This window comes from Heloderma suspectum, chromosome 3 (assembly GCF_057233095.1).
Source record: "Heloderma suspectum isolate Gila_16-S chromosome 3, 16-S_ref, whole genome shotgun sequence".
NCBI lineage: Eukaryota > Metazoa > Chordata > Lepidosauria > Squamata > Helodermatidae > Heloderma > Heloderma suspectum.
Window position 1 is genome coordinate 206,350,647 of NC_139460.1, and position 22,247 is coordinate 206,372,893.

General features: G+C 43.7%; 1 protein-coding gene across 1 annotated transcript in view; it reads right to left on the minus strand.

Moving 5' to 3' along the window:
- The window catches only part of ANK3 (ankyrin 3), a 320,808-nt gene that overhangs the window by 131,646 nt on the left and 166,915 nt on the right, over positions 1-22,247 (minus strand). The window contains exons 10-17 of the mRNA XM_084845353.1: positions 20,862-21,059; positions 17,193-17,291; positions 15,227-15,325; positions 13,046-13,144; positions 11,250-11,447; positions 10,128-10,226; positions 8,445-8,543; positions 2,550-2,747 (exon numbers count right to left, since the gene is read on the minus strand). Of these exons, the coding sequence (XP_084701479.1) occupies positions 2,550-2,747; positions 8,445-8,543; positions 10,128-10,226; positions 11,250-11,447; positions 13,046-13,144; positions 15,227-15,325; positions 17,193-17,291; positions 20,862-21,059 (1,089 nt within the window). The remainder of the gene's footprint in view (positions 1-2,549; positions 2,748-8,444; positions 8,544-10,127; positions 10,227-11,249; positions 11,448-13,045; positions 13,145-15,226; positions 15,326-17,192; positions 17,292-20,861; positions 21,060-22,247) is intronic.

A 22,247-nucleotide genomic window follows, 5' to 3' on the forward strand; every position in this document is an offset into this window, starting at 1 on the left:
ACAAAAGCAGTAACCCAGGGTGCAATCCTAAGCATATTTAGACACAAAAAAGTCCTACAACTTCCAGCCTTCCCCAGCCAGCCAGCCAATGACAGGATGTGTCACAAGATATGAACTACCTTACCTTTATAGTGATTGTATATATACTGATTCCAGCGTACAAAGAGCTTATCTCATAGCTTATCTCTGTTATCCTCAAAATAATACTGTGAGTTCATAGAATCATAAAATAGAAGGGTGGGAAGGGGCCTATCAGACCATTGAGTACAACCCCCTGCTCAATGCAGGAATCCAAGTCAAAGCATCCCTGACAGATGGCTGTCCAGCTTCATCTTGAATGCCTCCAGTGTGGGAGAGCCCACCACCTCCCTAGGTCATTGGTTCCATTGTCATATTGCTCTAACAGTCAGGAAGTTTTTCCTGATGTTCAGCCGGAATCTGGCTTCCTGTCACTTGAGCCCATTATTCCGTGTCCTGCACTCTAGGATGATGGAGAAGAGATCCTGGCCTTCCTCTCTGTGACAACCTTTCAAGTACCTGAAGAGCGCTATCATATCTCCCCTCAGTCTTCTCAAGGCTAAACATGCCCAGTTCTTTCAGTCTCTCCTCACAGGCCTTTGTTTCCAGTCCCCTGATCATCTTTGTTGCCCTCCTCTGAACTGTCTCTGGTTTGTCTGCATCCTTCTTAAAGAATGGCGCCCAGAACTGGACACAGTACTCAAGATGAGGCCTAACCAGTGCTGAGTAGAGGGTAACTAGTACTTCACATGATTTAGAAGCTATACTTCTATTAATGCAGCCCAAAAGAGCATTTGTCTTTTTTGCAGCCACATCACATTGTTGGCTCATATTCAGCTTGTGAACTATAACAATTCAAAGATCCTTCTCGCTTGTAGTGTTGTTGAGCCACGGATCCCCCATCTTGTAAGTGTGCATTTGGTTTCTTTTTCTAGGTGCAGAACTTGGCATTTATCCCTATTAAATTTCATTCTGTTGTTTTCTGCCCAGCGCTCCAGCCTATCAAGATCACTTTGCATTCTGTTTCTGTCTTCCAGAGTATTAGCTATCCTGCCCAATTTTGTGTCATCTGCAAATTTGATAAGCATTCCCTGCATCTCTTCATCCAAGACATTAATAAAAATGTTGAAAAGCACTGGGCCCAGGACTGAGCCCTGCGGTACCCTGTTCATTGCCTCTCCCCAGTTTGAGAAGATCCCATTGAAAAGCGCTCTTTGAGTCCGATTCTGTAGCCAACTGTGGATCCACCGGATTGTTGTTTCATCAGTGGGTGGGAAGTGAACACAGTGTGTTTTGGGAACTTAATGCAGCACAGGTATTGTGACACAATTATGTTTCCCAAACTATTTGGTGACTGATCAGGTGGGCAGCTTCTACAAAACGATTCTTTGTTCAATGCATCCCAATTGGAAGGTGGCCTCAGGGCTGAATTGAGTGCCAAGCCCAATCTGCAGGTGCACAAATGGAATCTTTAAAAACACAGTCCACTTGGGCAGAGGGTTTACAGACCCCTGGGAAATCAAAGTCCGTGCCTGCGTGGACAGGCAATGAGCAAGTGATAGATGGAGGATACTTGCTGATAATTCACCACTTGTACAAATGAAACAACTTGCCAGCTGCATTCCGAGTCCCATAGGAATTCACTCTGGGGTCCCTTTTCTTCTTCAGAGCTGCCTTGGACTCAGCTATCCACTATCTCATCTTCCTTTCTCTCTTGACCAGCCACAAAAGGTGGATATGGTCTCCCTTATGACTTGTGCCTTTCCCTCCTATTTATCATCAATACTTTATGAAGCAGCCAACTGCCTGGCTTCTATCACAGGCCTATGCAGAAGAAAGTGATCTCTTAGATAACTTGGTCCAGAGCTGTTTAGGGCCTTATAAACTAGCAATGAGATTAAAAGCAAGCATGACAGCCCCTGCCCCTCAAGCTTACAGTCTAAAAGACACATCACAACAGGAAAAAGGAATGAGGAGGGAAGAGGAAAACAAACTCAGGTACTAGCTGTTAAAGACTTGCCCTGCAAGCTGCACTCTATTGCCTGCTTGTTCTGTCTGACAAGCTCTCCATCCATCTACACCTGGGACTTCTGGTAGTCTATGGCCTGCTTTGTCCTGATTGCTACCACCTCCAGCATACAGAGCTTTTGGCTGGAGCACTCTCTATTCCTTGGGCTGCTCTACATACAGCCTTTATATGCACTACCAGAACCACTCTCTCCCCAAAGAACAGGAAGTAGTATAGCTGCTTTGGGGTCCTAGCTTCCCCCTAATCTGCTAGCTCTAACGTGGTTGATTCCCTCCTGACTGGGTAATGAATCACCAACGACTGCAAACAGTCATGTGTAATAGTGGTTACCTGTTGTGCGCAGTCCACATTCATGAGGAAATACTCACTGTGAACTAGTCAGGCATGTCCAATGCATAAAGCCAAGGTGTGTTCCCCAGTGGAGCATGCCAGATTCTGTCAGCTCAACTACACATGCAATATACTCACTTTGAGGAAGGTGTGCACAAGAAAGCAAAATTACCTTGTTGCTAAGATTCACATTAGCATTTCTGGTTAGCAGCAATGACACCATATCTACGTGGCCCTCCTGGGAAGCGAGATGCACAGGAGCGATGCCCTGCCTGGTCACGGCATTTGCATCAGCACCGTACTCCAGCAATGTGGTTGCTATATCCATCTGGTTCTTCTTGGCAGCTATGTGCAGAGGTGTGTAACCATTCTGTCGACGTAAAAACATTTGGTTATCAGCTCATTCATAAAAGACTAGGAATACTAACTTTCCCTCTTGTCTGACAACTGCTTCTAAAACCGCAGTTTCATATGACTGACCTTCAGGATTTCTTGCATAATATGCTCACAGACACTAGGAAAAAAAGTTTTCTTCTTTATTGTTTTTAAACCCTCATGTAAACGAAAGAGACAGTAATAAAAATACAAATATTTATTTCCTGGATATGGGAATACTTGACTTGATGAACCCTGTAAAATACTTATTTCCTAATTTTTAAAAAAGATTTGCTGTTTTTCCTTATAATTCCAGTCAGCTCAAGAAAATTAATGAAGGATCAATATCCATTAGGAAAGAATAGCTCTCTCATCTACCTTCCTCCCCACCTTGCCTTGTAAAGGGAATGTGATGGTAGGAAGCTGACCCCATGAAAATATGGAAGCAGCAAAGATGACAGTAACATGATCATCTTGGCCTCATGTGGGCCTGCATGTGGGCTAGAAGGTAAGGACCACTGGTGATGTTAAGAGAGGGTGAAGCAGACCCCTTGAGAGGGGAGGGGAGGATCCCTCAAGACCACCTCTCAGAAACATATGGGAAGTTCCCACTTCCTCCTCCTGCACAACAGCAGAACAGGCACACTGAAATGGAGGGCAGGGTCTCATGCTGTCTGGATTGTGTCCTGGAGAGTCACAATCTATCAACAGATTGACAAATTTACTCCTTGTCCTATCTTTGCAGAGCCCAACATTTGGGGAAGGCTTAACTTCATTGATGGGGACTTGGAAGGGAAGGGGTGGTTTGTGAAGTGGGGAGAGAATCGGACCTATGAATACCGGCCTCCCAAAGTCCACAGTTTCTCTTAAGAAGCTTTGCTAGTTTTTTTAATGTTTTAAAATAACTATACCCTGCCTCCTCCTTGTAGAGATTCTCAAGGCAGTGAGCAAATACAAATAGCACAATAAAGCCCTAATATATCAGCAGGTAAACAATGAATATCTCAACACAGAAACTGGTTCTGGTTGAAGTTCTGGTTCTGGAAACTGGTTGTGGGGGCAAGAAGAAAAAGTGGGGGCATGGGCAAGGTATGTGTATGAGTAACCTGGGAAGGTTCAAAAGGGAAGATGCCTCAGGTAAACTGACATACATTTTAAAACAGGGATGGAAAGCTCTTTCAGCCTGACAGCCAAATTCAGTTTTGGAGACGCCCTCAGGGGCTGCATTCCAGTGATGGGTGGAACCTAAGGCAAAAGGGTTGGGGTCAAAACACAACTCTCCCCTCCCCGCCTGCCCCCAGAATACTGTAGCTTAAAATTTTTATTGGCAGTGACTAAGCCTTAGAAGAGGCATTTCAATTTTTTAGAATGGGGAAAAAAACTGCACCAAAGCTGAGAAACCATGAAACAATCGGTGGTTGGGGGAGAAGGGGTGGGGCCAGTGGAAGGGGACATAGCCATCTGGGGAACTCTGGAGAGCCGACTGGGACTTCAGGAGGGCTGGATTTGGCCCCCAGGCCTGAGGTTCCTCATCCCTGTTTTAAAACAACGAGGAGTATTGTAGCTTCTTAAGGGACTAAGACATGTTTTATGGGGCAATCTTATTATGACAAAAGTTTGGTGTGTATTGTATGGCTCACAAACACATGAAGAGACTGGTGTTTGACTATTAGGTTTATGGTTTCTTAAATGGCATTTTTGCAATATCGTTCAAATGGATCAAGGAAAAAGAAAATGTGCAGGAGGAGAGAGAGACAGAGAGAAGAACCCAGTCAAAGGAAACGATTTCAGTATGAGCAATGGTGCATTTACTTATCAGACCAAATGTCTAATAGAAGTAGGAAATCATCTGCAATCAGCATATAATCTTTTAGCTGACTGCACAACATGCAGCCTAAGGCAGTTGGGGAGGCTATTATCATTTCCAGTTTTGATGCTCAGTTTGGTTTACTTCTGCGGCTTGCTTACCGAACGATGTCTTGTTTTAGGAAGTCCCTTGGCAGGCACCAAAACGCCAAAGTGGCAGCTGCTAACCAATTTGGTCAGAGACGAGTGAATCAAGTGACCTGATCTATAATTTCTGGTTCTTTTTCAAGCCTGTAATTTTATTATGTTTGGTTTCAGAGAGCCACTGGCTCTGGGAGCAAGAGCAGCCCCTGCTCCTATGAAAGAAGGCTTGCTCTGCGTCAGCTTAGTTTCTTTCGACAGTAAACTAGGTCAAGGTTCTGTCCCTACATAAAGAGTGTACTTAAGTTGCTGTATTATTTCATATCATTGCACTGCCATGCTAAAGATTTGGAAGTCAGCCTGATGTATCTCCCGAGGCATAGTGAAGACATATTTCCCATACAATGAGGCTCTGCTGATGATACTTCAAGCTTTCTGCATGAATTTGACTTGCCTTTCCTTTCAATACATAATAAGTGACCCACAGCTTCTACTATGATTTCCCTCCATGATCTCTTTCATCTCTACTCATGCAAAAGGATCTGACAACTATGCATTTAATCATCCACTGGAAGGAAATCCAAAAGGTTTGTGCATCTTTTTGTCCCCTCGATAAAGTCTTAAAATACACCTTTGAAATAGGAGAGTCTCTTGTCAGAGATGAAGAATATATACCATCCTTGACATAATGGTGTATGAACATATTTCAGACGTATTTTGTTTCAAGGCTGATGAACAAATAAGTACAGTCTGATTACTGTTTTAATCACTCTGTATTTGTAATGCAGCTTTGCCTCCTGTCACAGCCTGGGTGGGGATAACATGTGGATTGTGGGTGACCGGTATTGAGTCCGAGCAAAGACAACCCACAAACCTCTTTGTGTAGAATGACCCATAGTGACTTGCCAAAGGCTACCCACAGTTTCAGACTTGAATATGGATTTGGATATGAGTTTCTCATGTCCCAGCCCAACATTCTAGCCACATCCTAGCTCTCTGTATCATTAGGTTCTAACATTGGCTCATTATGGTCACCTAGACTGAAATCAAGGAGCTGGAGCCTATGAGCTTATAAAATTGCTTGCATACTGCATACCTAAGGCATTGATATTGTCAAGGGCTCCTTGGAGGCCTCTCTCAGTCTAATTCAGTAGCCAAGTCCAGACACAGACAAAGGGATTCCTTTCAAAGCTTTATTCTTCTTTTACAACTTAACAACTCTACAGGTAGCAACTAAATTTGAGCAGCAGCATCCCTATGCCCTAAGTTAGAACAGTTGGTCCCCGTTTGAAAGGGAATTACTGGCAGACCCCTGAACTTAAGGACTAGGGAGAGTCCCTCCCCTTTTCCCTTGGATCCTCGGGGCGCAGCCGTTGTTTGCGCGCCAACCGGGCACTGCGCCTCCTTCCCGCGCCCTCCATCTGGCGCCGCTCTCTGCGTCTGCGTCGCGCATCCACCAAGTCTGCTATCTGTGCTCGGTCACTCCCTGGACTGCTTTCTAATCTAGGAATGCTGGTGGGAGGAATCTCCGTCAGCTGTGGGCCCTGGGAAAGAGGAGCGCGCTCCTCTCCCAGGAGCAACTGCTCTTCCTCAGAATCAGAACTACTCTGGGATTCTATGGGCTCAATGTCCACCCTGACAGATATATCATCGGAAGCACCATCTCATAGGGTAGCTTTGTGACTCTCCATATGACAAAGGCAGCTGCCAATCCTCAGCCAATGAGAACATGGAGGGAGGAACCACCAATGTTAGGGGGGCACCAAATTTGCAGCTGGCTCTGGTATTTCCAATCACATTCATCAAGATCAAGACTTAAACCTTTTGTCTGAAAAGGATTTTTCTGTCTAAGCATCTAAGTATCTTTCTGCCTGCCTAATAGAGTCTGGTGTTAAACTGCCACAAGAATTTTCACTTACAATACCATTTTAGTGGGGTTTTAAAAACATATATATTATCTTTTTGATTGAAGTAATCACCTGTTCTAGGACCTTTTGATTGATTAGACGAAGACTGAAATCCTATGCCCAATTATCTAGGTGAAAGTATCATGAAACACTTCTGAGTAATCATACGAAGGAATGAGCTGTTAAAATATAAAAAGATAACGGCGGGGTGTGGGGGGGGGCATTCATGTAGGCCCTGGCTCTAACAATCACTTTCTGGGGATCTGGTCTTTTTTAAACCATTGATCGCCCATGTTACACTGTGCACAAAATCCTTAGCTGCATTTTGCCAGGTTTGCTCTGAAATGCAATGTGTTGAGGGCATTTTCTGCTATGATTTTTCAGTTTCTAGGCAATCCACACACATTTATGATTCCACTTAGATGATGGTGAAAGAGACAAACAATCATGCAAAGATCTTACCTGTTTTTTCCTGCTTAATTTCCTTTTCCCTTGACATAGGGATTAAGAATAGATAGAAAAGCAGCCTGTTGAGGTTACATTTTGCCCTCAGGTGCGGAGGCAGGGAGCAGAAGGGACCAGGAATGAGACCTTTGGTTTTCACATCCTTAACACTTCACTTCTGCTCCTCTCCTTGCAGGGAGGAATGAATTAATGAGCTGGGGAGATTCAATCTCTATTAGAACACGGGATCTCCCTGAAGCTGTGAGTTCAAACCCTAAGGAATGCCTCCAATCTAGCATCAGGAATAAGGCTCCCTCAGATTCTCCTCCTGCCCATCATCACTTTCATAAAGACCATCTAGATCACTATTGGGCACAGGTAGCCTGGATATAGCTGTGGCAGAGAATGAAGTTTTTGTTTGTTTGCATTGTTTGCATTCAGCCAGTCCTGTCTGTTAGCAAACAGCATCTTTAAGTTTATCTTCTGCCAGCATTCTCATCAGTTCTTGGACCTCAATGACTCACCCTCTCTCTGCCCTTACTATAAAGGACAAAGATCAAACCTTGTATAATCTGGAAATAATGGTGCCAGAGCAGCCTGATCTTATCCTGGTCACCTTCATCCTTTCATCAGATTCCTAGGATGCCCAATCATGTTAATTTAAGGTCCTTTAACCAAAGGAGACACAGGAAGGTCTCTTCTGCTTAGGGACTGCAAAAATGTAAAGATGTCCCCTGGAACACCTGACAGAGCCCACAGTGGCACCATGTCTGTGTAATACCATCCCCTAGTCTCTAGGACAGCCTTCCCCAACCTAGTGCCCTCCAGATGTTTTGGACTTCAGCTCCCATCAGCCCCAGCCAGCATGGCCAATGGTCAGGAATGCTGGGAGTTGTCGTCCAAAACATCTGGGGGTTGCCAGGCTGGGGAAGGCTGCTCTAAGAGTTTTCTTGGACATACTTATTTCACCAAGCTTTTGGGTTGATTTGGATGTGGCAGTCTCATTCTATATTGCTGCTATGTACTAAAGTTTTTGAATTTAATATTTCTTAGGGTTTTATCAGAGTTTTACCTATATTGTGAGCTGATTTTGTTGGGCTGAATGGAAGATTATAAGTTTCAAGCACAGTGAGGTACGTACATAATGGGGATACCAATTTTCCTCTCCTTATCAGAGGGTTTCAGGTAAGACTTACATGGCCAAAGCCTCTGCCCCCTGTCAAATTTCTCTAGCATCTTGTATATCTTTCTCTAGGTGTGTAAGATGCTCTTGAACAGAGCCAATAGGATCCAACAGCAATTTGTCAAAAGGAAGGGAGGTGGGACAGATGCAGTGGTATGGTAGCACAAAAGCCAGCTGGTGGCTCTTTAGCCTACAGAGCAAGCACTGGTACCTTTGCAGAGGCGTGAGGTGAGGCTCCCTGGTCCAAGAGCAGAAGTGCCACTTTCTGATTATCGTAATGTGCCGCGACATGCAGTGGAGTTAAACCACTCTAAAAATACGTGCAGAACAAACAGGCGTTGTTAGAAAAACACCTTACATAAAAGCTTGGAGAATTAGATTAAACTAGGTTTGGTGAGCATACTGTGGTATTAACTAAGGTTCTGAAATGATAAAAACAACAGCACAACAACAACAATGTACAACACAAAACTCTTTTAGCTGCAGGTGAATGCTCTCCCTCACAGACATTAAGAGGCAGACCTTGCCTATTTTAAGTAATAATAACCATCACTATTATCTCTGTCCTCCTAAACAGACCAAGTATGAGAAATATTTATTTGGAGTTTGTTCACATATTCCTTAAGAGTTACGTTATCCATTTTATTACATGGTACAACTCTTCCCGGACTTTAATCACTTTAGAATGCAGATGGGGGCGGGTGTCAGGAGTGCCCCAGCTGCCTCTTGCAGTTCCCAGAAATAGCCAACTCAGGACACAGACGAGGAGGAATTCTTTCCAGGATTTTATTCCTTTATGACTCTTTCAGAATACTAGTTGCTAGCGCCAAAGCAAGGAACAGCTCTGGGGAAAGATAGCTGAGTAGCCTAAGCTCCAGGTAAGGCAGTTGGTCCCCGTTTGAAGGAGAATCACGGGAAGACCCTGAATTTATGGGCTAGGAAGAGATCCTCCCTCTTTCCCTTGGGTCTTTGGGACAGGACCGATGTTTGCGCGCCAAACAAGCGCTACGCCTCCTTTCCACACCCTCCATCTGTCATCGCTCCCTGCGTCTGCACCAAGCGTCCAGCAAGCCCCCCTCCAGCACTCTCTCACTGCCAGGGTCACTATCTATCCCAGGAATACTGGCAGGAGGAATCTCTGTCAGCTGCTGTGCTTGTGAGAGATAAGCGAGCTCCTCTCCCACGGATTGCTGTTCCTCCTCAGAATCAGAACTGCTCAGGGGCTCTATTGGCACAGTTTCCACCCTGACAGCGGGGGAGCATGGCAAGAATTGTATGTTTGAATGTTCCCCCACATTGAAATTTCCCTGTACATTTCAAATGAGCCTTTCAAACATAATGGTACTAGTCTTCCCCCACATTGAAATCTCCCCGTACATTTCAAATGAGCCTTTCAAACATAATGGTACTAGTCTGGCCTTATCTATTACCTGCTTGTTTTCTGTGTGCAAGAAGTATTTTTAAGGTGTAAAAGTATTCAGTTGTGCAACATCCTCAAATATAGATGTTTGGAAGTTGTACAGTCCAGGAAAGATTGTATTGAACTGTAGTTAAACTAAGCTAAATCTGACTTTGATAATTCTGATTTCATCCAAACATTGTTATAAACCCCTATCCTCTGTGAACAATCACATCATCACAGGTGTAGCTTCTGGTACAAAGTGGGCAAAGCTAACCCAGACCACAGCATTATATGATGGCCTGGATGGATAAAGAACCACAAACATCCACTAAGAATCCACCACCCTTGCTCAGAGGAAATTCGGGACTGATTTTACACGAGCCCAGAAACATGTGCAAATAACCAATAACTGTTGCTGCTGCTACTTTTTGCTGGTGTTGGCTAATGATGGGAAGATCCAGGCACGGTAAAAGTGGCTCTCATCTGTCTCACCTTTCCAGCAGCATCTGGAGATGCGTTCTTCTGAAGCAGGAGGTTGGCTACTTCAATTTTGCCATACTTGGCGGCCACATGGAGAGGAGTGAATCCTTTCTGTAAGAGAGGCATGTTCATCAATGGTAACACCAAGGCAATAGCAAAAGTGTGCTCAGACTCGCAGCTGATCTATGTCACATAGAAATTGGCAGCGCTGCTTGTACATTGTGGTTCTGTGTATGGGCAGAAGAGAACATGGCACTGGACACAGAATTCAAGCACCTGAGAATCAAAGCTTTAGTTTAATCAAAGTAAGTTTCTAGCCCCTTGGGTTACAAAGAAATTCTTGAAATTCCTGGTGAAATCTGAAGAGCCAGAGTTGTTTTTGAATAACATTCAATGCCCTGGATAACTCCTTGCCCTTCTCTATGATTTGCAAAACTAACACAAAATATGCAAGATAGTAAGAAGGCAGAATAATTTATACAAAATGAGAGAGCATTCATATGTATACATGTTGTCCGACCCTGGGTGGAAAAGCTTGTTGGAAGGGGAAGCAACCCTCCAATGACCCTACAACAGCCCATACAGCACACACCACGATTTAAATAAGCCATCATGGCTTAAATAAGCTACAGGCTTATTTTGATCATGTGAACCAGTTCATTTTATACAACATGCAGAATTTGGGGCTGTACCATTTCATATCGCAAGGGGGACATATTTCTGAATGCTCCCTCAAACAAAATGTTCACTGGGTATAGTAAATTAACACATCAGAGAGAAATTTAGAAGAGCCCTTTCGCTGATGCGCTAGTTTACTACATGCAGGGAGCTTTTTAAGTGGGGAAGCATTAAAAAACAAGACCCCCCCCATACACACACCTGCAATTTGAAGTAGTACAGTCCAGAGTTCCACCACCTCAGTTTACCACCTCACTCTGCATAATCTGTTTGTTGGGTTTGTTACCATTATTTGACACTTCTTTGTATTTTATGTTAAAGTTTAATATTTCATTTGGAGCTAACTATATTCACTGAGACAGACTTTTTGTATTCCTGGATAAAGCCTAGCCATACCACAATTATTTTTAAAACGTTTTCCACATGGCTTGCCTGCCTCAGCTTAAGTTTCCTTACCTTGGTAGTTATACTTAAGGATGCACCATGGTCCAAAAGAACAGATGCTACATCTTCATGTCCTTCTCGTGCTGAAAGGTGCAGTGGTGTATACCCCGAAGTTGTGGCAGCATTTGGAGAAGCTCCTTGCTGTAACAGCTGCTGTACTATGTCGGCTTTGCCCAGTCGTGCAGAGATGTGCAGTGGTGTTTGGTCATCCTAACCATGAAAGAGAAAGGGGCCAAATACAGAGGATTATACACTTGTGAATAAATGTTACTAGCAAAATGCCTATCATTCTGACAAACTGGAGTGTGTGTAGGCAGGACCCGTATACCGCAGGGACCCTAAGCAGAATGCAGTGTGCTTCTTTTTTATATCAAGCACTACTCTGTCCCAAGGAATTCAGTGGGTAATGTTTAAAATTGAGTCATGTCCATAGCAAAGCCCCAGTCTGTATTCTGTTTCTTGCTCATGTTATAGTGTGAAACTCTAACACTGGGGCATGTTTGTAGATGGAGGTAGGTATGTGATATTAACACGCACATTCTTCTTCTTATCATCGTTACCATCAACATCCTGCCTTTCTGCCCCAATCGAGACTTCCATGGCAGCCCAATATTTGTAGATGACCCAATCCTTAGACACTGATTCCAAGGCTGCAGGGGGTGGGGGAATAGATATGAAGTCCTGGTCTGCCTAAATGCCCAAAGTCTGTTTGAGGCTCAGGGAGAGTATTCTTGAGGACATCTTCAAGAAGAGGATGTGAAGATTGATACTCAGGTGCGGTGTCAGAATGCAGTACCCATGGCTCCAACCAGGGCCCACCACTGCATAGATGCTTTCCCTGGGCCTGCTGTACCAGGTGATTTTGAGCCACAACTAAATTTCACATAATGCTTCAATATACTACTGCTTTGAGGAATTGTGGGAAATTAAAATGGTGGCTCCAGGTACTGCTGCCACATAAGCCTGTCAGGTCCAACTAACACAGGTGGAGGAAGAGGCCCATCAGAGGACACTGCTGAGGAGGGTCCCCTTAAACGTGGAGGCAGCCCTGCTGATTCGGCCATGGAGACCAGGAGCTCATTTCCTTTACCCTTAACTCATAATCCCACTCAAGGCCCCTCACCCTGCTGTACTCTCCTGCTCCTGACGGCAGAAGGAGCATTTGGATGTAACTCTGTGACATGCAGACAGTAGAATATGCAGCTTCCAGTTCAGGGTTCTGCCTCTTTAATGCCTGCCAGTTCAGAGCTGAGGGGTGGGGCTTACTTGACTACTTGGGCTGTGATGGTTGTCAGAGCAACAACTGTTTTCCCTGGAAGTTCCACCCTTAAAAGCAGCCTAGAAAGAATTTTAGATAGATGTTATTGGAGGCACAGTTGTGCCTCCAACAGATAGGGCAATCAGTCAAAAAAGCATTCCGCCATGTTAAATGAAAATCAGGACGAATGGGTTTATGGATAGATATATCTAAAATTATTAGACAATTTTAATTAGATAATCTCCCAGCTCTTGCAGCGCCTGTCTTTGGCCTTCCACTGTTATCGGCTTTCCACTGTCAGCTCGCTTTTGCTCCAGATTTGCCCCCTTCAGGCCTTACCCCAGTGCTCACCAGTCTGACAACCCAACCAGAAAAGGATCATAGGGTTCACTAAGGTCTCACTATTGTCAGGCAACAGTAAATTAGTGCTGGATCTACTGAAGCTAACCTGCATGAGTAAATCCACCCTATTCCACACACCCCTCCCCACTTGGAATATCAGGCACATGACACTCGTAATGCACGTCAAGTAGAGAAATAATCAGCTTACCTTGGCTTTAGCTTCCACCTGAGCTCCATTCTGAACTAAGTATCGGACAACTTCTGATTGGCCGGCTCTGGCAGCCATATGGAGTGCTGTCTCCCCCCTCTATGAATGGAAAATATTGTCAAAAGATTAAGGTGCTTAAAAAAAAAACCCAAAAGGCAAGAAGCAGCAATAAAAGATTTTATCAACAAATAAACAAAGCTTCTAGTCAGAAACAATCACCACATTAATATTTTTAAGAAGTTGTCTGGGAGCAGAACATGGAACTCCATCAATATTTGACCTCTAGCTCTGGCCCACAGAAAGTAATATATTCCAGCATTGATTTCCTAACTATTAACACACATGAGTGTTTTGTTCTTTGTCAAAGGAAAAAAATGTCCTTTTAAAAATATGGTGCTGCACTCACAGCATTAACACAACATTGCATTAAATAATCATTCACAATTGGTCAAGCATTTGTAATTATTCCAAATTTTTATGTATTCAGGTATGCTCATTTTTCTTCGGTTTGGTTATCTGCTTTCGTACTCTAATGATCCTGGTGTCCATTGACAGTAGGCAAACACTCAACTGGACAAATCAAAATAAATCAATAATAATAATAAAAAACTGCTATAAAAAATTCGCAGAGCTTCATATGCTTTAACCCAAAGATATGTCGCCAGGGAAACTGCAAGAACAGCAAGAGCTTTGATCTGAAAGAGGAAGCTGCTTTCTAGGTCTTTTGTAACCCAGTGAATCTTTAAAAGCAAACATCATTTATAGCACAGATGGTGTTGCATGCGTCTATAATTTAAAATGGTTTTTATAGAGCAAACACTTGAGGTAATACTCTATTGTAGCAATACCTTGCGTCTCTTATGCATCTAACTTTGCAAAGAATAGTCAGTGCCAAACTATAGTAAAAACTGCTGCTGTGTGTATGCTTGCTGAAGCCCAGTTATTCCAGCTTGTCACAAATGCCTCTAAAACAGCTCAATTTTAAAAACACCCTTCCACAAAGCCTTTGGGAACAGAGAGGCACTCTAGCATGGCTGTGGCGGACACAGACAATATGTCCTGATAATCTGCTGGAATTTGTTCGCAATATCCATAGGGCCTGCCTCAGAATGGAAGAAGCCTCTGGTCTTCTGGGGTTATGTGGCATTCAAGAAGCTGAGTGCACTTCTCAAAAATTAGGGGCATGGAGTAATAATAAATGAGCTCTTCCTCTTTCCAGTGCAAAAGAAGACAAAACAAGTTTGGGTAAGAATTGAGAGGGTAAGTTTGGGTAAGAATTGAGAATTGAGAGAGCTTAAAGGCTCTCTAAGGAGCCTTTAAGCTCTCCTCCTAACACAAGGGGAGGGAATGTAAGGCTTTCACTTCACATTCATCAGAGCACTGGCAGTAAACCAGAGGTTGATTAATTAATTCTGGTCAGCAACTTCACCTCTTTTAAGGGCTGCTTCACACATTACGCAACATAAACCTATGGTGCCCCCAAATGTACACTCATCAGAGAATCATGGCCAAGCTCAGCTCCTTGGTGCACGTACCTGTAGGATATATGCATTTGCAATTACGTGTTTGATCCAAATGTTATGCAGCCATAGAGAGGTCACCCAAAATTACTTTCACTCCACATGAGCAACAATATTTACATGACACTGACCACACAGTGTGGCCCGACCATATATAAGTATTCATGGCAGTGAGCCAGCCCATGGGATAAAGGGTATGGAAACATTATGGCTGCTCACAAGGGATAGCGCTGTTTGGAAACCATTCTGGATGTCGCCTCTGTGAGGCATGTAGCACCTAGATTAGCCTTCTGGCAGAGCCAGTGTCAGTTCTGTGGTCTGTACAATAACTATGATGCCCTTTTCACTTAACAAATAGTAGTAGTAGCAACAGGACTGAAGCAGAGTAACTTCGTAAAACACAGTAACCCTGGGATATGCACATATGACGGTTACTCCTAAATGTCAGGGGTTGTCCAGATTGCAGCTTCCCAATCTCTCCAGTGTCACAACTAAAAGAGCAGGAAGTCGCTCAAGGAAAGGCAGGTCCCTTGTTCCTTGGATACCCTCAGGGCAGAAATGCAGCTGTGAGAAACTAACAGCCTGTATAAGCATGGTGTGCATGTGTTGCACATCAGGGATTCTCTTTTGCTGATAATGAAATACCAAGTTTGGTGCTCACCACATTAGTTGTGTTGGGCGATGCTTCATGATGCATCAGCTGTGAAACAATATTTACATGTCCCATGAAGGCAGCAACATGGATGGGAGTCAGACCAGACTGGAAAATAGGAAGTGGGGGCGGAGAGAAAGAAGAAAAATCACTGTGGCTCGAGTTAGTGGCATAATATGAGCTATGGCAAAACGGAGTTGTCTGAACCCTGACAGTGAAGGTGGGCAGCACTGTGAGTTGCCTTACAAACTCTGTACTTGTGGGCTATAAAAGCACACCTGGCCAAAACAAGGCTTGCTATTACAGTTATTACAAACTACACCAACTGCATTTTCATAGCATACTTGTTTTATACTGAAGTTTCACCTTGTGTGTTGAAGGAACCTATATAAGCTTACAGTCTAAAGCTTCCCTAAAATCTAAGTTTTTGATCGTATGGCAGCAAAAACAAATTCGGTAGTATGTGGTGAATGCCTAGATAGGAAAATCACATAAGTCAAAGGTACAGCTGCTGTAAAAGACTTCTGGTGGTCCAGGGGCTGGAGTTTCAGTGATCCATATGCCTCCCTGGCCTTCCCATGATTATAAGAATAAATAATGCAAAAACGAACAATGAGCAGCTAATTTCCTCAATTTGCACAAATGTATATAGCTCCCCTTGTCCTTGACCATTGGCCATGCCTGGAAAACCACAAGTTCCTCACTTCTGCCTTAAAGCAAGGGAGATCAGTAAAGTTTACATTTGGCCCTGCTGCAAAAAATGATATATGGTAGTGGTTTTAACTATATATTCCATGGAACCCTGGGCTTCCTCAGAAGGTTATTGGGGGATCCCCAATAATCAGCAATTGTTCCCTTCAATATTTTACTGCTATTGCCTGAAATAGTTGTTTCCCAGAAATAGTTGTTTGCCAGAAATAGTTGATCCTTGTAGCCTGCAGTTTTATTCTTGTACTAGGATCATAATTAGTACACATATTGTATTTTACTGTATTATTCGTTTTTTGTGAGCTGCCTCTAGCATTTTAATGGCTACAAATATTTAAAATAAATAAATATAGCTCACCCACCATTTCCCCAGCAATGTACATCTCCAGGGAGAAACAGTTGTTAGACTTTAGGGGATACTATCAGTTCTCCACATAGGATGGTAGCAAAGTCCAATAGGCCAAAGAGTCTCTGTTTCCACTTAGAGTCAGTTCAGACGATCAAACAATCCATGGTTAACAAACCATAGGTTGTTTGTGAGTGCACATATGTTAGCAAGTAGGTTAGTTCCCACTCACTCGTCCACTTCCACTTTTGGAAACAACCCAAGAATGGGTTCATAGGATCATAGAAGCATAGAATAGTAGGGTTGGAAGGGGCCTACAAGGCCAGTGAGTCCAACCCCCCCGCCCCCACTCAATGCAGGTTATCATCATGTCCAAACCTGGAACTCTGGGTTGTTTAGGGGTTAAACAATCCAGAGTTAACCCAACAATCACTCATGGTTTCTTGTTGGATGAACTTTAGGTTGCTTAACCTATAAACAACCCAAAGTTTCCGGGTTCACACATTATGAAACAACCCAGGAACTGAGCATTCCTGGATTGTTAATTGAAAGTGGAAACAACGAGCATGTGGGAGGCAGCACACTCATTGCTTCGCTCATCCTCAGCAATTCCTGGGTTAAACAACCCAGGAATCGCAGCATGATGTATGAACTGGGTCTTAGTGTGGATCTAAGAACACTCCCCAGAATCCTCTGTTATGTTCTGGGATTCTGGTTCTCAACAGACAAGAAGGTGAGTAAACGATTCCCTGAAAGCAGACAGGTTTTTTTAAATTATCATACAGAAAAAGTTAACTGAAGCAACAGAAAAGAGTGCCCAGCTTCACCCCTCTCCTGGTGTTCTCAGCTCCCCTACTGAATGGACTGAAAATTGCTTGTTTACTGAAAACATGACAGTATGTGCAATTAAAGATGCCTTACCTCAGTGACAGCTTGGATAGACGCTCCATGTCTCAGCAAAAGTTCCATCACTTTAATTCTGTTCTTTTTGCAGGCAATGTGGAGAGGTGTGAAACCATTCTGCAAAAATGAGGAAGAACTTTCAAAGACCCCAGAAACAATGTTACTGACAAGACATAGCTTCTCTGGATTATCTTCACTATACCAGCTACATCCCTTTCGGGTATTCTGTGGCTGTTTTCTTTTACTTCATGTCAAAAAAGTTTACTTTCCCAGTTGAAACACTAATGATGAGTAAGCTGGGGGGTGGGGGGATTGAGTATTTGCTCAATTCGTGCAATGCGAAGTAAAGCTGTCATTTCACTCTGAGTGAAACAGCAAAAAGAAGCAAAAAAACAAGCTGTCCTGAACATCAAAGATCCATACATTTCTGCTCACAGCATTTGCTTGGATGTTGATGACAACCTGTATACATATCAAAGCAGCAGCAGAAGCTTATTTTAAAAACAGCTGACTGAATTGGACCTCCAATCTGATCAACAATTGCTACCTTCCCAACAGGAGTAAAGAATACCATATGCTTTCACAGCATATGGTTGGAGCTACTGCCTCTTCTAGTTGAGTGAAAACAGACAGTTCAGTTTGCTGTCATCTCTTTAGTTTCTTTTCTTTTTGTATTTTTCAGGATAATGATCAGGAGAAGAGGGGCAGTAAACAGAGCCAAACATCTTTCCCTCTCCTGCAACCTGAGATCTTTTAAATGGACATGCTTACGGCAGGGGTGGGCAACCCTCAGGCTTCTGGGATCTACTTTGTTTTTGACTAGAACTCTAAGGTCCACCAATGGGAGCCAGGTGCAAATTAGGGGCTCAGGCAGGCAGATGTACACTACCAAAGGAAGAATGGGGTGCCCCTAAAGCACATGCTCAGTCCAAGAATTTGTGATTGATACTAGAACCAGGCTCACAACGCCTTTCACACAAAAATCCACTCCTGGTTTTCCTCTAGGCATTTTTTCCCCCAGCAGCCTGGGGGGGGGGGGGGTTAGCTGTTATTGTTAGACAGTTGGAAGTCAGAAACCCTTCCCGAGCCCTTGCAAATCACCCAGAGACATACTAATATATCTTGAACTATCTTATGCCTACGCCTGGCATAGGGGAAAGGGATGTGTGGAAACCCCTCTCAAAAATGTTGCTAAGTTCCCTCAGAACTTCTTGGATGTTCCATGTAAGGAAGATCCACCCAAATTCATTTTCAATTTTGCCTTAGGCAGCATTTTAGCGGCAACTGTACTAGGGGCTAAAACTATGACCTTATTCAGGGTACTGAAACTACAAGTGATCCAGAATGCAGCAGCCAGGCTGTTAACAGGGGCCGCATATTAGGAGCATGTGATGCCCTTGCTGAAACAGTTACACTGGCTTCCAACCTGTTTCCAGGCCCAACTTAAAGTGCCTGTGCTGATCTTTAAAACCTTTTATGACTTAAGAAACAGGATATTTGAAAGACCACTATCTCCCATACAAACTTCCCTGAGATCTTCAACAGAGGCCCTCTTGTGAGCCTCAACATCTCTAGAAATATGTCTAGTTGGGACCACAAAGGAGGTTTCTCAGTAGTGGCACCCAGACTTTGGAACTCCCTTCCAAGGGATGTGTGACCTGCTCCCTCTTTAATGGCCTTCTGCCAGGTGGTTAAAGCCTCCCTTTTCACCCATTAGTAGTTGTCCTTTTAGCTTTTAAAAAGGTGAAAGGCTGGGCTTTCCACTCTCCTTCATCATGACTGCAAGAAAATCAAAAGCTTTCACTTCCACTTTAAAATAACCAAAAATTTAGTATTACTTCCAAACACTAAAGGTTTGCCTGGGTTTGGAAGAAACAACAAACTGTAATTAGTTAAAAAATAGATGTTATTCCCAAGATCAAGGACCTGCCACAGCAAGAGAAGAGGGGGGAGAATGTGCAAGCCACAGGCTCACACAGGCTCATTCCTGTTCTACTCTCCTAGCTGGGGCAGGGAGGGGGCCACCCCTCCCCACTCAGGGAGGACATGGTTTGAAAGCAAGGATCTGGGCAGATATTTGCTTACGAAGTGCTCTGCTCTCCCTGTTCATGTGTGGAGGGGTCTGGAATGCTGTGGGCTACATAAAATTCAGTTGTGGGCAGTATACAGCCCATGGACCACAGGTTCCCCACCCTAGTGATAAACTGTAACTTGCCATCATGCCTAATGAGGCCGATGGGTTGGAAACAAAGGTGCCCTTCCATTCACAAAAGGAGACCTGTTTATGGAAGGGACTTGGATCAATAAAGCTTCTGCAAATGGAAAGGAGCAATCTTTGCCAGTTCCCTCTTCCTGCTGCAATTCCCCATACCACCTTTCACATTGTTCTGGAGGCCCCTCCAGAACTCTGGAGCAAATTTGGGTGGGGACACAGGGGACCTGAAACAAAGAGGTTCACATTCCATGAGTGGAATTCCATTCATGGAAATCTGGATCCAACCCAATGCATTTTAATTTCTGCTGTGAACATATGAGCACCCTGCAGAGTTTGAAAGTGTATAAAACTAGCTTTTAAACAACTGCTTGATCCAACAGAGTGCGTAACTTTTTGTTGGGGTAGGGACTTAGGGTTAATATTGAATTAATATTGAATTCAAGCTATTTTTATGCTTTTTACTCTCTTACCAGCCACTCTGAGCTACAAAGACAGACAGGATCAACACATAGAAGGTGTGGTGTAAAACTAAATTTCCTGTGAGAAAAGTTACAGCTTCCTGAAGCAGACCAGAAATGCTTACTTTATTATGAATCTAAACAAAATACAATAGGATTTCAGGAGCTGAGTGCGAGTGGCTAGAATTGAAAAAAACAATTTTGGAAAAATAATAATGGGTTGTTGTTTTTTAACACAGGATCATTTATAGACATGATTTTGCCCCAGCTAGAGAAACAACTACTGAGAATGATGGGAAAAGGGCTAAAATAAACATTCCATTTGGAGATTGTTTAGCAAAGTCACATAACCCCAAAGCATAATAAATACAACACGAAGATTACAACGTTCTGTTTAGAATAGTTGTTAGAGGCAGATTTTCCCCAAACAGCTTATAGAAAAGTAAGACATTTTGGGGACATTTTATCTTTTTTTCAGAAGCCATTATATCAGGATATCTACCTCAAACCCATGGACAGTCTTGTGTTTATTTCCCAGTTTAATTCTTGCTTTGCAAACCACAGAAACATTTTGAACTCAACGCATTCTTCCCCCACCCCATTTGAAAGACCAGCAATTTTATCTGTTATAGTCCAGACAGATACAGAATCTAAATTTCTCCCATGCTGACTGCTGACAGGAGTTACAAGTCATATTTAGCCTTTTCTCTTGTATCAACAACAAGCCGTCAAACAATGCACATACACAGTCAAAACAGAGTCAACTTCCATTAGCACTGATACACAACAAATGCAAGAAACTTTTTTTTTTTTTTTAACATCACACGGACACAAGACATACGTTGCTTGTACCAGAAATGCACTAATGATAAAGCAAAGCTACTTTTCCTGAGCTCTGTGAGCAATTACAGCCTTTTCCCTCCCTGGATGCCGGATTCCCAGCTCTGAAATCCAAGGCAGACCCACGCCATGAGACTTTGCTAGCAGTGAACAGCAGCCCTGCTGTGTACTCACCAGTGCTTTGGCATTAGGATTTGCTTTCTTGTCCAACAAAACCTTAGCAACTTTGTAGTGGCCACAGTGGGCGGCAACGTGCAGCGCTGTCAGATAGTCGTTAGTGACGTCGTCCACTGGCACATTGTGCTCAATCAGAAGCTGAACACAGTTGAGGTGGTCCCCTTGTGTTGCCATGTGCAATGGAGACAAGCCATTCTGAAAGCAGGAGGAGGACAAGCGGGGCAGAATAAGATGCACACATGAAAACTATACCAGTTCTGGTGGAAGAGCTTGTTACCACCTAGCTGCACCTGTGATTTATATGGAGTCTTCCAGTTCATTAATGAGGAAATGCTTAGCCAAACCCTTTAACACAGGTGTTAGCCACACAACTTATTCAAGCAAAGCATCCATGGGAACGTGAAAGCAACCTGAAGGAAGGGCAGTAAAAAAGAAGAATAAAGAGGGAGTGTTTATCCAGGTAGAACTATTTCAATTGGAGGCATGACTCCTTTAACAACATATGACCAGAAAAGGCATAACCTTTCCAATCTACTAACCGTGTTTAGGAAATCGGGATCATGCACCTCCTGTTTTGGAGTGGGTCGCGCTCTCCGTGAAGCATCAGGTCCATAGTCTCAGGGTGCTATTACATACAGCCCTATCTTTGGAGGCCAAAGTGGCTTCAGTGGCACAAAGAGCCTTTTACTAGCAAAACCTAGAGCACCAGCTATGGCCTCTGCTGGATAGAGACAGCATGACCACACTTCTTCATAGTTAGGCATGCACTGCTAACACCCCTTTTGGTTTACTGCAGCACATTGCATGTGAGGCTGCCCTTGAACACAGTTTGGAAATTACAGTTAAGTACAAAATATGGCTGCTAAGGGACTGGGCATGCAGAATACATCTCACCAGTTCTTAAAAAAAAAAAAACTACACTGACGCCTGGCCTTTTTTCATGCCCAATTAAAGGTGTTGGTCTTAACCTTTAAAGCCCCTAAATGGCCTGGAGCTAGATTACTTCAGAGTGCAATCCTAAGAGATCCGCCCTGGGTACTCGAAAGTTTCTGAACTCGGAGGCTTACGAATATCTTATCGTGCTGTGCCTCCCACTCTGCATTTAAGCTAGATGGGTGTTTTCACCCATCTAGTGGAGGCTTTGGGGAGGGGGAGGGAAGGAGGGTGGGGTGGCCATAGCATTTATCATATGGCTGCCATCCTGGTCTCCTCCTCTCCCCACACCCGGAAATGACCCCTTTCCTCAGTCTCCCCACTCCATTTTTCCAGCGTGGAGGAGAGGTAGCTGGCGTGGTTCTCTCCGTGCCAGCTACAAGGGGGAGAGGGCAGGGAGTGCCGTTTCTCGGCTCCAAGGTCAAAGCCCTGTTTCTGACCTTGGAGCCA